The 17,806-nt window shown below is 45.1% G+C and overlaps 1 protein-coding gene across 7 annotated transcripts in view; it reads right to left on the bottom strand.

Moving 5' to 3' along the window:
* The window catches only part of LOC147617228 (uncharacterized), a 250,714-nt gene that overhangs the window by 67,519 nt on the left and 165,389 nt on the right, over positions 1-17,806 (bottom strand). For 6 of the 7 annotated variants that reach the window (XM_086776846.1, XM_086776847.1, XM_086776842.1 and 3 more), the window contains 3 exons: positions 15,279-15,489; positions 14,941-15,123; positions 6,804-7,049 (listed from right to left, as the gene is read on the bottom strand). In XM_086776846.1, coding sequence (XP_086632972.1) covers positions 6,804-7,049; positions 14,941-15,123; positions 15,279-15,489 — 640 coding nt within the window. The remainder of the gene's footprint in view (positions 1-6,803; positions 7,050-14,940; positions 15,124-15,278; positions 15,490-17,806) is intronic. The other variant, XM_086776843.1, reaches the window with a different exon arrangement.

Raw genomic sequence — 17,806 nt, 5'->3', positions numbered from 1 at the left:
AGGGCATGAGCCTATTGATTATTACAGAGAAAGATTACTGGCCTTACAAATAGTCCAGTTGGACAGAGAGCTAGCATTTGATCATTATGCAGCTATGCAATTGAAAAGACAAGAGAGAGAGAATGAGAAAGTGGAGCAGAAAAAAATTGAAGAGGGTGATCTCGTTCTCAGGTATAATAGCAAGCTGGATAGTACTTTTCATACTGCATTTCAGACAAAATGGGAAGGTCCGTATAAAGTTGAGAGAGAATTTGATAATGGGAGTTATCAGCTTGCTGATTTGAATGGAAAGAAGCATAAAAGGAGAGTGAATGGTTTACGACTGAAGAAATATTTTGCTCGATTGATGTTAGCCGTGAAAGAAGAAGATCAGGAAGCTTGTGATGCATGTCAGGAGGTTGTGGAGGATACAGAGGAAGATCTGAATATTTCATCCCTGTTTGTACAGCTGCTGGACATGAATGTCTCAGCAGAAGTAGGGGGTTGCTAAATATGTGTGGACAAAAAAAGAGTTGGTAATGTGTACATACGTGTACATGGCGTGTGTGAAGGTTTTGCTTTTGAAAGCGTTGCCAGGTGTACAGAGTAGATGGTATTGATGTGAGCATGTGCAGGCCTGTCCGGTGAGAGGTCCATAGGATGAGGAATCAGCTGCTCGGTCGCTGGAAGTGTGTGCGCGTCCCCAAGGATACAGTGGGCACTAGAAAGTTATGTTGGAAGATGTGGAAGCATGAGAACCATAAAATATTGATGTGCCCTTGAGCATAATGTGAAATGAAGAGTGATGTAGCCATTGTTGAGGTTTTAGGAAAATAAAATAATAAGTTACATTATTTATGTGGCCAAAAAAGCATAACTACGTGGCTGTTTACATTTTTGCCAACAACGGCCAGCACCTGAAGAAGACGCTGCTTCTGGAAGTTGGCGAAGTGCGGATGCTTGGAGGCGGCCTAGTACATGAAAAAGGGGGGATCCTAGAAGAGTTGAGGGAGTGCCGCTTGGGTGATAACTGGTGAAGAGCAGCGGGGGGGAGCAGACAGAATTGCCAAAGGAGAAAAAAGCTGCAGCAAGGGACGTGAGGAGGCCGCCTCTGAGAAGGGCGAGTGGATGATAAAGGAAGTGGTGTGTTTTGCTTGGACTGAGAACAACAGGCTGGCAACAGAGGGGTGGCCGAATACAGAGGGAGGTAAAGACGGGTTGTTGCTGCCTGGAGGACGAGTGGAGGGTCGCAGAGCATACAGGTGAAGAGTAGTCGCCTGGTGGATAAAGGGGTCATTTTCCTGAGGCGCCTGCAGACAGAAAGTAGAGAAAGCTTTGTTTTTTTTGGCTCGGGCGCAGCTGGAAGATAAAGCCAAGGTTTGCGTTGAAGGTTCGGGTGTTCATGGCTGCGGGCGACTAGAGAGTTGATGTGGTGGAAGGCGACGGCTGGTGAGAGAAACCGCCTTGGTGAAGGCCGCCGTTTGGATGGCTACTGTAAGGAGGACATGCAAGTAGGTAGAGTGCAGCCGGAAGTGCAGCTGAGGCACACGTGAACGTGGATTCGATGGGGTCCCCCTTGTGAAGTACAGCCACAGACGAGTAAAGCGAGTGCAGTGGTTTGCAGAGAAGCTGAGCGTGGGCTGGTGTTTGTGCTGGGTTTTGGAGAGCTTACGACTGCAGAGGAGCTGCCTAGGGTACGTGAAACAAAGGCTGGTGATATAAAGGGTGGCTGGTGAGGCCGGAAGCACGGCAGATAAGTTGCAGAGCTTGGGCTTGAAGTGTAACTGACAGAGGATCAGCACAGAGAGCCAGAGGGAGAGGGTGTGTGTGTGGTTTTTTGTGGATTTCTACCTTTTCTGAAGACTCAAGCCAGAGTTGTAAATTCTTTTGATTAGCTGTGGGGCTGGTGTTTGGTGATGCCAGAGAGTTCTTTTTGTTTCTGTGTTTGTTTGGGTACAAGTTGTGACAGCCAGATCTGAAATATAAAGTCTTGTTCATGCTCTTTGATCTGGTGTTCTCTTGTGTTTGCATGCATGTGTGGAAGTGTGGCATTCTATAAGGGCGTAAACAGCTTTACCGCTTCCGTGCCATCACCGGGGCTCTCTCAGAGACCTCCTTCTTGAGATGAGGAGCGGGCCAGACAGCCGCTCACTTGGAGCCCAGCGGTACGCACAGAGCAGGGTCATATGCTGGGTTCTCGGCCTCGTCTAGCCTAGGGATCATTGGCGGCAGGCCCAGCCCGTAGTTTTGGAGACTGGCAGGCCTTCTGTTGTCTCCCAGAGGAGATCCAGGTGGAGAGGCTGAGTCACTTCAGAGGGGGGCTGATTATGAGGGATGACATTCAGGAGGCACTCACAGAGGAGTGGTTCACGCCTCTTGAGCCAGTGGCTCCACGGTGGATGGGAGCCTTTACACAGTTGGAGATCCTGATTGCTGTCAGAGCTTGCACTGAGGATGGTAGATGCCTCTACTATGAGATACAGGATGAGGGCAGACTTCAGAGAGTGGAGGCGGAGTCGCCTTTGGTTGCAGAGTGCATCTTTCAGAGGATACGGGTAGTGGCCGCCGCTTCCCGGAACTGGCATATTCATCCAGACCCTGCAGATGTGGACTCTGATTGGCGCATATGGACATATGCTGCGCGCCCCTTGGCCCGGCTCCAATGGGACCCTGGCGAGTACGAGTGGCACGATCCTTATGCATCCCCCGAGGCCACAGAGATCACCTTTTTCCAGTACACTGTTCGGTTGAGGAGACATATTTTGAATGCGAGGAGGATGGTCTCTTTTGCTGTATCGGAGCATTGGCGGCTACAGGGGCTCTCACAGGAGTTCCTGCAGGATTTTTCTGGGCTAGTCGACAGGCACGCAGGATCTCGACTTTCCAGTGGCTGGTCGCCCACAGGGGCTCTGCAGTTGGCACCTGGCTTGTCTACAGTGGTCTTCCGGCGGCCTGCGTCCGATGCGGCCACCCTTTGGAGACACGGAGACATTGCCTATGGGACTGTCCTCAGGCGCAACACATTTGGCTGCGGATGCTGCGCATTCTGGCCCCCCTCTCTCCAGAGGGCATGTATACGTGGGGTGCCGTTGCTTGGTCGACTTCGTCAGGGCCTGCTGCGGGATATGAGACGGAGCAGGACAGCCAGGCCATCAGATTCATTAGGGGCCAGCCTCGCCTTATTCCTTCACTGGATTTCTCGTCCGCCGGGGCTGGACACAGGAGAGGGATCTACGATGGGAGCTCCTCAGTAGCCTCACCATCTGGTTCACCTGGAGAGCCCGGTGTTTCAGGGCCTTTGAGGGGAGTCTGGAGCCACCAGCAAACATTGTTCGGGGGATTTGGCAGGAGTTGATCCACACCCTGCGAGAACAGTATGACCACATCCAGGGCGACTCGGATGAGGCGATCTTGCGGCGCCAGGCCTTTCACACCACTTGGCGCAGCGGCCCCTTCTATACCCTACACGCGGGCTTCCTTCGCTGGCACTACAGGCCACCTGTTTGGTTTTTCCCCCCTCCTATTGTATGATATAGCCCCTCAGTTCTTTGTACTGATATTTGTACTTTTTTGCACCTAGGGAGAGTCTCCCTAGCTGCCTTGATTGGATCTCTGCTCTGTTTTCTTATGAGCAGGAGAGGGTCTTTTGTAGCCCTACGGGCGTTTTTTATATAACTAATGAAAGGATCTTTTCTCGGAAAAAAAACAAAAAAAGGTTGTATGCCCTCCTAGATCTTCTGGTAGCGTAAACACATTTAGTATCCTTTGGGGCAGAGACAAACAAACCTCTGACAAGGTAGAGACAAACAAACCTCTGACAGGGTAGCAATGGATGTCGAAATGCAAGGAATCCCAACACAAGAAGTTTTCTTTGAACTTAAATGGAAAATTTTGCGGGTTCTTGTTTCACTTGCAAAAAGTTTGGGCACATGCAGTCAGAATGTCCGTCGCTTCTACTATAGCCGCTTGTTGTGGCTACGCCCTCTCCACAAGCTGCTCTTGCGGCCTCAGTGCAAACTCAAAAGGGAAGAATTCTACTCAGTTAGAGCATGCATGCTTGGATAAAGGGAAAGCAAAAGTTGCAACAACAAGCTCTCATGTGGTAAATGGAAAAGATAAAGATAGACTTGATTTTGATGCATGGCAAACTCCCAAAAATGTGTCAAAACAAAGGAGCTCAAAAACCAGCCCTGATTAACTTGGCTACAATTGGCTTTCTAGATGACTTGAGGCCAACTCTGTCCACATATTTCTCCAAGCACATATTGTTTGCCGGATGGGAGTCCTCAACGTTATTCGTCTCTAATATGGAGAAATCTGACCAAAGGATGTTGAACTCAAAATGGCCTCAAAACAAGCGAAATGATCCTTTCTTCACCAAAGGAACAACACAAAGCCACACGATGCTTTCATAAAACACTTGAATCCAGGAGTCATGTGCCCCTAAATTAGTTCAGAAGTAGTAGAAACATGTAAGTAGTATCGAGGTGAGTCCAGTTGAGCACAATAACATCTCTAGCACATCCAAGTGCATGTTTTTAAGTGAGTAATGAGTCACCTCGTCTAGTTGCCTCAACCCCAATGAAAACAAATCCCTCCCCCCTTGGATGGTTGCACGTGATAAACAGGCCCAAAACTCACCAGTCAATGCTCCTCAAGTTCATCAATCAGCTTATAGAAATGATGTATTATCTGGGTCCTCAGTGTCTACTAGATCTTCCAACCTCGAGATTGGTAACTTCAATCCGTTAAGTCAACCCCAATATGGCTGATGAATAAACTTTTTGCCACACCACAATAAGGTAAAGGATTAGAAATCAGATACTCTTACTTCTTCTGCCTTCAAGCTGAATTGTAAAGAGCAGAGATCACTGTAATGGTGGTTATGGAACCATTAAAGAGAGCAACTCCTCCCTGACCAGTATACAACATGCAAAATAAGCATTTAATAATGCTTGCATGCATTCTGCTTCTACTCCATGGTTGGTCTGCTCAGACATTTGGTTTTTGGGCTCCATGTATTTTTCCTTTTGTTTCAAGCCCAGCACTCTTGCATTTCCCTTCACATGTCTGCACCTAGTCTAAGGTCCTGTTCAGTTCCCACATGCATTGGCATGATACACGTGGCAATGTTAAAAAAATACCTTCTCTCATAAATTGGTTCAATTGTCATGTATCACCTATGAGCAAGGGCTACACTATGAGCACGTGTCATGCATCACCTATGAGCAAGCGCTACACTAAGAAACTTAGCTAGCTGTTGCACACTCTTCCATTTAGTATTCCACCTTGGCTATTTTCAGGCATCTCCATAATGTCAAAAGACCCTCCTACAACCTAAGATTATACATACATGAAAGCCATAGTTATCAGAAATTTCCAATAGAAAGAAAATGGGGACCCTCCATATGGGAAATGATATGCAAACAAGTTTGTCATTAATTCACAACATAGGAAAGGAATAGCAATATGAATACATAAAAATCAAAATCCTAAGATACATGTCCAAAACAAACCAATACATTATGAGTTTTTTAGGAAACCAAACATTCTGATGGGAACCTTGCCGAGGAAACATGATGGAGAGATTAAGCACTAGCAATGTGCATGAAAAATTCCCAGCTTAAGGTAAAACTGATTGCCCAATGAAAGACAAAATAGGGAAAAATGAGATATTTGAGTCACCAGGCTAAACTGCAGAGCATCAGTCCCATTTCTGCAATTTTCAGCTGATTATGGCTTGTGCGAATCAGGCACACTTACAGGCAAGCAATGGAGAAGAGTCCACTCATGTTTTGAGAAAAAATAATGCAAAAGACTGACATCAAAAAAGGCTGTATCAGGAAGTGAATAGCGCTTCTGGCTTGCCGATTTCCTCCCCTTGCAATGTTTCATGCAAAACTTCGGTACATTTTTGATGTGGCTTAGAAAACGGGCTAAGCAAGTCAAAACAGGCAGTCCATAGCATTTGGAAACAGCCCAATAACGAACGTTGTGGCCAATTAGCTCTCTGCCGTTGCAATGGTGGGTGACAACGGCTGCCACCTCCCCCACATGTGAGAATGGTGTTGGGACCCTTCCAACATCACGAATTATCAAGGTCAGCTTTATCCTTTGCCAACACCCCTGTGCCCTTTCTGAAACATGGAATTGTGGCATGACATTAGAATCTAGACAATTGCAAACTTTGTTGCATGTGGGATCTCTTTGTAACATACAAGTGATTTTCCAAGTAAGTTCCCTTAAACTCTATATTCTTGATTATGTTCATGCTCATCTAGCAAGGAGAACATTGAAATTAGAAAGATAGATGGGAGGTGATGGCTGACAATGCAATCACCGATCTCGATATGCCCATTCTTTTGTCGTTGGGATGCCTAGCTGTTGCTGCTGCTGCTGTGATGCGAGTATTCTCTACTGCAGATGCCTCCTCAAGCATAACAGCTGTGTGCAAAGGTAGGCTCAACTTAATATTCTGACAGCTTTGTAAGCACAAGGGTACAGCCCTACCAAACCTGCACACACAGCCCCCACCATCCCCTCCCCCCCCTCCTCCTCTCTCCCCCAGCATGCACATGTGCGACTGGTGTGAGTGTGTGTGCATGCACACACATGCGTGCGCGTATTATGTCTGTTGGACGTATTGCAACTTTATACATATTAATGCTATAAAGGTCGAGACAAAAGGGAAACAAGAAAATGTCCCTTATTTGTAAACTTTATTGAACCATAAACCTTAACCTAATATAGGTATAGAGCATGGAAATACAGAAAAATATTGCAGTTCTTTCAAGTTAAACATCCAAAAAAAGTGAATAATTTACCTGGACAACAAGTTCATTCTTTTGTTGTTCTAAATCAGGCCGTTCTCGCGCTACCACTACACCTAAAAGCTGATCAGATAGTCCCTCCTTTGTTATCATGAAGTTTAGTAACGTGACTTTGACTGATGTTTCTGGTAGATAATGTGGATTTCTTAATTTTGTGGTGATGTAAAACCGAAAATCGTTGTTGTATTCTATAGTTGCATCTCCAAGTCGTATGCACATCATACCACCGGATTTGAAGACCTGTGAGCATAACGCGACTTAAAATTGATAACTGCATGCATCTAGAATTAAACTATGGCAACCTCTCTCTCCCCATGTTTCGAGGTTTATGTTCATCATCAGTTTACACATGGAACTAATGCAACACATGGAACTCTTTGTGTCTTTAGTAGATGTCAATAAAATCATTGCCTTATAGGAGTCAGATTGGCAGGGTGGGATGCTCGGGGGAGGACTCTTTGAGGAGGTCTCTAGCACCATCAGAGTGAAACAAGGATGCCCACCATCTCTGACCCTCTTTGGACTTTACATAGATGAGATCTCAAACTTCATTGACAGAACCGGAGGCAGAGGAGATTTTCTAGGAGGTATTCTTGTTTCCATCCCTTTATATGCTGATGATATTGTGCTCATTGCAGATTCTGAGGAGGGGCTACAGAAGCACATGGATACTTTACAAGATTTTTGCACATTGAGGGGGCTCTCAATCAACCTTGGGAAAAGCAAGGTTATGATATTCCACACCTCCTACCCAGTTTTTGAAGGCCGTACACAGATCACTTATATGGGTAGCAGGGTTGAGGTGGTGCACTCATATGTCTATCTTGGAGCTACCTTCACGAGTCCAAGCTTCTCTATGAGACAGATAGACTCACTAGAGGATATGCAGCTCTAGCCTTATTGGGGAGGCAGTGTTTCCAGGCGCATTTTCAGGAGCAGAGGAACAAGGGTTGGCTTTTTGACACCCTAGTCAACTTGGCGCTTATGTACACAAATCCCTTCTGGGCACCAGATTTATCCCCGGCAGATTGGCAGTGCATAGAGCGTCCACAGATCATGATGCTATCACGGATGATACACGGCAAGCCATTTGTTCCCCACCAAATCATCCAGCCAGAGTTTGTTGCAGCTCCTATGTTGGTGGAGGCCCTGTTCCAGACAGTCACTTATATAAAGAGGGTAAGGGAGATGGATCCGCTTCAACTCCCTGACTTGCACTACAGTCATCACAGGAGAGCGGCCAGGGGAGAGCATTCATCTTGGTATGGCACAATATTCACCTGGTTTCAGGCACAAGGATTACAGATGGACCGGCTCCTTCCATTTCAGTATGATCCAGATTCCCCATACATTAGGCTCACACATGAGGATAGGAACCGGGTGATCCAATATGATCTACTAGGACTATACACACATAACACATGGATCATGCCGTAGTCCCATTGCCTACCAAGATACAATACTACAAAAATCATTTCTCGTTATCTATATGCCTTCATGTCGCATGCTATGAGGATAGCCATTGGCCAGCTTAGGGTATCATCCCATAGACTGAGGATAGAGATTGGTAGAACTGGAGTGGATACCTGGAGAGGACAGGATATGCAGACTCTGTCAGATGGGGGTTGAGTTGGAGGAGCACTATGTTGGCCGATGCCCAGTCCACTATGAGATCAGAGGGAGATTTCATTGTCTATTCAGAGAGGGCTTTGGACCTTATCCCGGCTCATGGGGTACCCAGATTAGAGGTGCCTTGGACTCTTCCTACTGGAGCTCAGCCAACATAGAGAGTCACTACTCAGAGATCCTCGTCCCCAACAGCCCTCCTCTCAGCTTACCATCACCAGTTTTTCCAACCTAGAGGGGTGGATAGGTAGGCACCAAAGCCCACCACAATGGATACGGAAACCTATACCCCTTGCAACAGGCCCATGGGAGCACTCCAGAGAGCTAGACACCCTTGTCCCATCGGACCCCAACCACACCCAGCTCATCAGCCCCGGATTCAGGAGTCCTGGCCTGCCATTGAGCAGCCTCATCCTCACAGTAGACTATCGACATCTCTAGAGCCTTCTTATATCACCCATGATGGACATTCTAGATGGGCCCTTGCCTGACATACAAGGTTCATTGACTGTTTTTATTCAGCTTTCCCATCCCCATTACTTATTGTATCCTATACCTGGAATAGTAGGATCTAGATTTTTCTTCTTGTATAATCTCAGAGTTTGAGATCTTAGCTTTCAGTTTTCAGTTTTAGTTTACTGTTGCTTTTTCTTATTTCATCCATGACGAGATTTCATGGACACTATACTATGTACACATCATTTTGGTCTCATAGACCCTTTGCGTCTTTTGAAGACGTTAATATAACTTTCTTTCTTTTCTTTCTCTCTCTCTCTCTCTTTTGGTCATGATGTATTTCATGGACACGATGTAACCTTTTGGTCTCATAGGTCATTTTGGCCTTTTGCAGATGTTAATACAACTTTCTTTCTTTCTTTCTTTCTTTCTTTCTTTCTCTCTATGAGGACACGTCACATGCTACGAGGATAGCCATTGGTCAAATTCAGGTATCATCCCACATCTTGAGGATAGAGACAAGTAGATATGAGGGCATAGAGGAGGAGCAAAGGATTTGCAAAAGATGTACCATGGGGGAGGTAGAGACAGGAGCATTACATATGCAGATGCCCACTGTACTATGAGATACGATGCTGATACCATTGCCTATTCAGGGAGGGTTTTGGCCTACTCTCCAAGATGAGCCCCCCACCCCCATCACCGATCAAGTCACATGGCATGGGTATTGCCAAGGGCTCTATGATGCCCCAGATCAGCCACGCCACAGATCCCCTGGCCAGACAGATCTTTGCTCTTCATGGAGGCTAATGTCACAAGGGGCATACATAAGCTTAAGAGTGGTGGGAAGGCCAAGGACCATGAGGATCTCCTAGATGAACAAATCATACATGCATGTGATACCCTTGCACCCTTCCTTGCTGAGCTTTTCAACACTGCCACATGTGAAGGCCTACCCCCCTCTTGGGCTACCAACACAATCTTTCCCATCCACAAAGCCGGGGATACCCTCAACACAAACAACTACCGTACTATCACGATAGGACACATCCTAACCAAGATTTTTGGTTCAGTCCTAGAAGCAGAAATCAGCAATCATGTAGAGAGACATGGCCAATGAGCCAAGGGACAGGCGGGGTTCAGGAGGTCCTTCTCTACCTTAGATCACATCTTCACTTTGAGGGCCATTATTGAGGAAGGCAAGCATAAGGGGAGACAGGTGTACTGTTTCTTTGTAGATTCTGCAAAGCTTTGATAGTGTCCCAAGAGGCTTGTCTTTTCACGAGACTCCAGGAGCTTGAGATCCCAGCAGATATGATATGGGAAGTACTTACACTATATGAGCTAGTGACAGGGAGAGTAGAGGCACCTGGAGGTATATCGGAGATCAGGAGTACTATTGGGGTGAAACAAGGATGCCCACTATCACCCACTCTCTTTGGACTCTATGTTGATGAGATTGAGAACTCCATTGACAGATTGGGAGGGGCTGGATCTACACTGGCTGATACACTAGTACCCATCCTCCTCTACGCGGATGACATTGTCCTAATTTCAGATTCAAAGGAGGGACTGCAGAGGCATTTGGATGCTTTTGGGGCTTTTTGAGAGGAGCATGACCTCAAGGTGAACCTGGGAAAAACCAAAGGCATGATTTTCAACACATCTAGGGCAGCAGCAAAGAGAAATCAGTTTACATATGGTGGCAAAGTGGTGAAGATAGCCTCATCATACCGATATCTGGGCATTACTTTCTCAGGACAGATCTTCACAATGAGGTCAGCAGCACAGACACGGATGGCACGAGGGCCTGCAACCTTCTAGTCCCACTTCCAGGAACCAAGCACAAAGATTTGGCTCTTTGATACCTTGGTCACTCCCGCAGTATTTTATGGGATAGCTTTTTGGGGACCAGATTTAGGGCAAAAAGACTGGCAAAATTTAGAGAGGATACAGATCTTGATGTTGTCCAAGATGATCCAGAGCAAAGCATCGGTAACACATGAGATCATTAGAGCAGAGTTTGTAGCTACCCCCTTGGTACTGGATGCCCTTTTCTATACAGTGACATACTTACACTGGGTATACGCACTAGGTAGAGACCACCTCCGCAGATTAGCCGTAGGGTCCTTGCTGAGACAGGAGACAAAGGGAGTGTTTTGTTCATGGTATGCTCGTGCCGCAAGGAGATGGTTCGCCTCTCACTCCCTACGCATTGATGGTCTACCACCTTTCTAGTATAGCGTTGACACCCCCCTCTTGCCCCTCAATGCACCAAGAGATCAACTGCCTCATCCGCACAGACCTCACTCAATTAGACATCCGTATCACATGGTTAGACCCTCAGGAGCTGTCCACCAAATCTTGGTTCTACAATAAGCATTTCCTCAGGTTCACACCACATGGATTCATACAACGGCCACACTACCTACAAAGACACATGTCACATGCCATGAGGATGGTGATTGGCCAGATCCGAGTCTCATCACACTCACTCAGGATATCGACGAGGAGATATGAGGGCATACAGGAGGAGCAGAGGATCTGTCAAATGTGTACCATTGGGGAGATAGAGATAGAGGAGCACTATATCCAATTCTTTCTATTTGCTACTTCCCTTAGTGCTAGGCTTCATTATGGCTGAGTTTGCCCTGCATCTCCGGAGGTTTGACAGAACCTCAGTACGAAGGGCTTCGTGTGAATATATGCTCTTATGTGTGTGTGTGTGTGTGTGGAGTGCGTGTGTGAGAGTATCTCTTGATACAGAGTTCTACACCCACTATTGGGCACTGATGACGTTAGTGTAGCATTATATGGTAGTGATGTGTGTGAACACACTTAGGACCACCAGGGCATTTTTTCCCTCACTAGGAGGTTTTTTCCCCCGTGAGAACGTACACCCTCTTATCTACTCATTTTGGGGTGTGTACTTATCTTTTGTATCTGGAACACATTTGTTCATTCTATTCTAGTGAGTTTGTGTGCTCTCAAGCTTCTCTATCTTGTGTGTGTGCATTGTTGAAACCCTAACCCTAATTCCAACAATTGGTATCAGAGCTAGCTTCCTTCACACTTGATCTAGTAGTCTGCCTCTCTCCTCATGACTCTATTTTTCTGTCTCGGATTGAGATACCCTCTTAGGAGAAGAAGGTGTATACTGTAGTGTGATGTATACGAAGTATACTAAGTTTTCGAGGTCTGCGGCGTGATTCGGGCGTGTTTCGGGCACGTTTGGAGCACCGCAAGGTTTCTGCAGACATTTCTGGAGGAGAGGCGTCATTTTGGATTGGTTCTGCTCGATTTTGGGTGTTTGGGCTGTGTAGCGGCAAAGATTTGGTGTGCAGCAACATCTACAGTGTCTTCAACAACATTGACCATCATACTTTTGCCAATAACACTCTATTCTCTACTCTGTGTTATTTTTCATACACTTTGCAGGTGATTCAGTCAGTTGGCAACCATCCAGGGTTGCATCCAGTGAATGCTGAGTACTTGCAGTGTGTTGAAAGATTTTGCATTTGGTAGAAAGTCATGGCTGGCAGTAGTGATGTATTCAACATGTTGTTTGCTGAGGAAAAACTTGATGGGACTAACTACCCATTGTGGTCCTATATAATGAGGCATGTACTGGTTACTAAAGGCCTTTGGAATGTGGTCAGTGGTAGTGAAACTTGTCCTGTTTCACAATTACCAGTGCAACCAGGTGCTGCAGGTACATCTGAAGTAGAATCTGATACAGATGTGGCCCCTCCACATGCACCACCAGTACCTCCCACTGCTGCTCAAACGAGATGGGATGGAAGAGATGCACAGGCACATGCATTGCTTGCACTTTCTGTGAAGCGAAGCATTATTCCTCATATTCGGTCATGTAAGACTTCAAAACAGGCATGGGATGCACTTGCTGCACTATACCAGGTGCGCAATGAAGCACGTGTTGTATATCTGTGCAAACAGTTGGAGTTTGAGTACATGAATGAGGGAGACTCAATGGATAGCTTCTTGACCAAGATCAAAGATTTTAAGGAGCAGCTTGCTAGTGTGGATGAGATATATCCTGATAGTACATTGGTACCCACAGTTCTCAATACATTACCGGATTCGTATCAGAGTTTTGCCTCTACCCTTAGACGCATGATGAAGGGAAATCCAAATGCCCTTACATTTGATGAGCTGGTTTCAGTACTCTTACAAGAAGAGCAGTCTAGGCTCTCCATAGCCATACCCAACTTGCTAGGGTGTTTTCCAAGCTTCCAAGAGTGTTTCCAAGTGCTAATCACTCTCCTACTCACTCCCTGCGTGCGGAGGGGAAGACACAATCCCTGAAGCCCAGTCTCTTGGGCAGAGAGAAACTACTCATGGCCTCGGCGACGAATAGGAAGAGGTAAGGTGCCAGAGGACAGCCTTGTCTAACCAAGCAAGAGAGGGGGAATCTGTCGCCATGGGCTCCCTGAATGAGAATCTGGCTGTGTAAGGCCGAGTAAAGTCCTGAGACTCCACGAGATAGCCCTTATCCACATGCCCCTACTCAACATGCCAAGCTGTGCACATTGACAGCACATGTGCCACAAGTGCCATCCCCCCTCCCGGGCATCTCCCTAGACAGAGCAATCCAAGTGCCGCAAACTACACACCCGATACCAAATGGTCCGAGGAGATGCTCCACCCAACAGCTTCTCCTTGATTCATCTTCCAACAAAGTGTTGCATCAAAATGTATTTTGAACTTTAGAAACGGTACGAAATGTGCAAGAAACATTTCTAAGCTTTGAAACGTGCTTTTGACATGTTTCTTTTCTCTCTTTTTTTAAGGATGAGGAGGATCTTAAGGAGGGAGAGTAATGATTTCTCTTGCAGCTAGTAGGTTTCAACTAAAAGCCATTATCCATACTACATAGTAGCCTGAATACTGTTCACACTTCTATTTCATTTGTGTATAGTGTACTCAGTTAGTGGAATTGTCATGATTGTAGTCACTAGTTCAATTTGATCTTTGACATTCGAAGTCTAGAATCCAGACATTGTCACATTTGTGATGCTTTTTTCTATTATACAGCATGCGGCATGCCTTGGTGTTTGGCATGAATGATCGATCATATTTTATGTTCCGTGTTCTTGTATGGTCTTTTACTGCATGTTCAGTGTCTTTGCATCACTTTTGTACGTATTTAAATGGTGGAATGCTCAAAAAATACATTTTATACCCCATTTAATATATGAAACATTTTATAAAAATATGGAACATATGAAACGTTTTGGTAACACATTTCTAAAATGCCTCCCAACACTACATCCACCTTGTTTTGCTTCCGTTTTTCCAAAATCTTCCCATCATTTAGGCCATCGACTCCCACCTTACTGCAGCAGGCTGTCATGTCTTCTTTTTAATTCCTCCTTACATTCTCCTCCCTGTGTTCTCCTCTTTCCCCTCCTCTTTCCTCTTTCTACTCACCCCTTCCTCCTCCTCTTGTTTTTCTTTTTTTCTACTCCTTTTTCCTCCTCCATTCTGCTTCCTTCTGTTTCTCTTTTCCTCTTTCTTCTCTTCCTCTTTTCTACTCTTTCTTCCTTCTCTTCCTCATTCCTTCCAAAATCCTGCCATATCCTTAGTACACTTAATGTATTGCTTTGTAATTTCATTTAATTTACAAGAGACAGTGTAGTTCCTTAGCAAGTTACATGTATTTTTCAATCGTTCTCTAGTGGTTTCTACAAGCCTTGACTACATTTGTTGATAATTTAAAAACAATGGTTTGTTTTTTGGACCTTGTGATTTCTTTACCAGGACATGAAACATTTCAAAACAAGACCTTAAGACCCGCAAACCATTTCTTGTGACTATCCTCCTACCAAAAAGTTGTGAGTTTAAACCCCGCAATCTATTGGAAAAAGGAATATTCCTTACATAACATGTTACATCTAATGGATTGGTGTTTATAAACAGGGCAAACTTAAACAACCAAACTCATTTCCATCAACAGCACACTATGCTCACCATATCTTAGAGATGATTTTTCCAAAAGTTTCACATACAAGGAGATTTGTTTTCTTACCTGTCTCAACAATAATGGCTCAAGTGATGGATCAAGCTCCTCTCCAATGTTTTCTAGGAGAACTGGCAGCCCAAATTGGATCGCATTCTCCAAAGTTCGCATGTATTCTCCACCCCCAGAAAGCTTAATTATTTGCAAGTTTCTTTCCCGCTCCATGTTTCTGATCCACTTGTTTGCCTGGCCCTAAAATGTTCATGGGGGAAATCTTAAAACATGAAGTAGTCCAAAATATGCCTTCTTTTCCCAAAATTATTTTTTAAACGTTCTACAAACATCCATTCTTTTTTTGGGCCTGAAATAGCAACTTGAATTTCAAGCAATCACAAACCTTGCAATACCTGTGGGTCTATTAATAAAGGCCATCTTCTGGAGTTGGCCACAATAATTCCATTATCTGTGGAGAAGGAATCATTGGGGAGCCCTGAAATGATCCAATCTCGAATTTGAACAGGATTCCCCAAAACCGCCTTCAAAGAAAAGCTTGGAGAGCGTGGCAAGTTTTCTGATCTACACATTGTCATCCACATTTCGACTATCTCTTGACGATAGCTGCCATTTAAGATTCACAAAAGATATAGAAGCAACTCGTGAATTGCATCCTGCTTTTTTTAAAAAGTATTTAATTACAATAGATAGTGTATCATTATTTTTCTAAACAACAGAATACTCTCAACAAAAGATAGGTGTGTCTGATGCATCTCTTCTCAAAGTTAATGAAACAATTGACGTAATTGTCCGTACAACAAATCTGTGACAATACATGCGGAGTTTGGGGTAGCCCCACTGTTCATAGATAGTCTCTTCCACACCATTACTTACATTCAGCATGTATCCCTCAACAGAGATGGTATCACTAGAGTCTTCTATGCAGCTGTATCATGAAAGGGAGAGGGAGCAGGACAGATAGGCCAGACTGCCCTCCATCTCGCGGAGAAGACAGCCGCCAGCCTTACCAAACCAGGTATGGTACTTGGAGGTAGATGCACATGGATTGCAGATGGATCATCTCCCCCCATTTCAGTACAACCTAGACTACATGCAGATGCACATGTCACATGCTATGCGCATCGCGATTGGTCAACTCAGAGTATCCTCCCATCACCTCTGAAAAGAGAATGCAAAAGCCACAAAACATCCCAGGAGAGGAGCGATATGTAGAGTATGCACCATAGGGGAGATAGAGGATGAGGCCCACTATATGTTCAGATGCCCAGCGCATTATGAGCTACAGGCGAGATTTCACTGCCTCGTCAGGGAGGGGTTCGGGCCACTGGTACGGGTGATGCAGTGTGAGGATCACAGATGTCTCCAGATGTACCGGATGAGCTCAGGTGCTGACTGAAGGAGGAAGAGTCAAACACAAGAGTTGTTAGAATCAGTGCAGACTGAAGCAGTGCTGACAGATACAGCGCTAACAGATACATATCTGACTGAAGGAGGTAGAGTTAGGCTCAGTACTATCTGAATCAAAACAAACCAACACCTTCAGTTTTTGTTTGTATTCTTTGGTGTTTGGGGGTGGTGCCTTGTATACCTGATCTCATCTTGCCTTCCTGCAGTGCTAGCTAGTTTTAGCTAGTGTGGGAGTTAAAAAAGCTCTCATAGACTGGTGCCCCACTAAGGAAGGCTCTGAATCAGGTATAGCTTGTGTTAAGAAGTAGGTATTATGGAGCACAGATATATGCCTACCTATTTGGGGATTCCTTTGTTCTTTGGTGAGGAAGTGAAAGATGCTTAATCATTTTTAGAAAATGTGACTTCGTGTATTTTGAGCAACAAAGATACACCAGTAGATAGGAGGACTACCTTGGTCTTGGGTCTGAGGAAAGAGGTCAAGGAATGGTTTAATAGTTAAGACAGATAGGTTCAGCAGGACCCTGATCAGTTGGAAGCAGCTTTCAAAACTCAATTTTGCAAAGAAAGAGATGCAACAACCTTATGGCAGAAGATTCTTGGTTTGAAACAAAAGAAATTGGATAAATACATTGAATATAAAGTGGAATTTCTCAAGTTACAGGGCAGGTGGATTAGAGCCTTAACCAATCCTAGAGAGGTGGCAGAGCTTTTGAAAAAAGACAGATTTATCGTAGGTCCACATCCTCTGCTGAAGGCCAAAGTGGAAGAGGTAGAACCTGCTAACTTTAAAGAAGCACAAGCCAGAGCCTTGTATAAGGCAAAGCAGTACAAACACAAGAAATACATGCAAGAGGCAATAAAAGATGAAGGACCATCAACAACAAAAGGAGGGGAAATAGAAATAGAGAGCAAGAAAGAGCGGACTATGCAAGGAGGACACCCTTAGGCCATGAGAATGAGAGATGGTGAGAACAAAGAAGCAGGTGGGGCAGATAGAGGTAGAGAAATGCAAAGAGGTAGAGGATGGATCCCTAATTTGCAATGTTGGAATTGTGGGGAGTTTGGTCATGGTATGAATAATTGCCCTTGGCTTAGAATGGAGCCTGGTCAAGCTGTCCCAGCTTATCCACAGGTTGTTTCACAAATACCACAGATTTTACCAATGGGAAATCAGCAAGTGCAAGGTGGAATCAACAAAGTAATCTATGAGCTCAAGGACCATGACAAGAAACACAAGAGAGGGTAGTACATTTGGTTGAGTTGGAGAAGCCAAATGAAGCAATGCAAGATGATCTTTCTATGTGTTCATCCACAATTACAATGGGCAAAGTTATGTCAGCTCGGATGACAATATGGGGTGTATGTGTGATAGTCAATTGATGAATGAATGAATGGGTTTTTGAGGAATTGTGTGAAGTTAATGGCTTATTTGATGAGAATGGTGAGAACAATAGTGATGGTGAGTACATATTGGAGATGGGATCTAGTGCAGAGGTAGAGCCAGGTGAGT

Source organism: Cibotium barometz, chromosome 37, assembly GCF_041138505.1.
Source record: "Cibotium barometz isolate CiBa-2024 chromosome 37, ASM4113850v1, whole genome shotgun sequence".
Classification (NCBI taxonomy): domain Eukaryota; kingdom Viridiplantae; phylum Streptophyta; class Polypodiopsida; order Cyatheales; family Cibotiaceae; genus Cibotium; species Cibotium barometz.
Note: the sequence above shows the minus strand (reverse complement) of the source record. Positions and strands in the feature narration are given on the sequence as shown.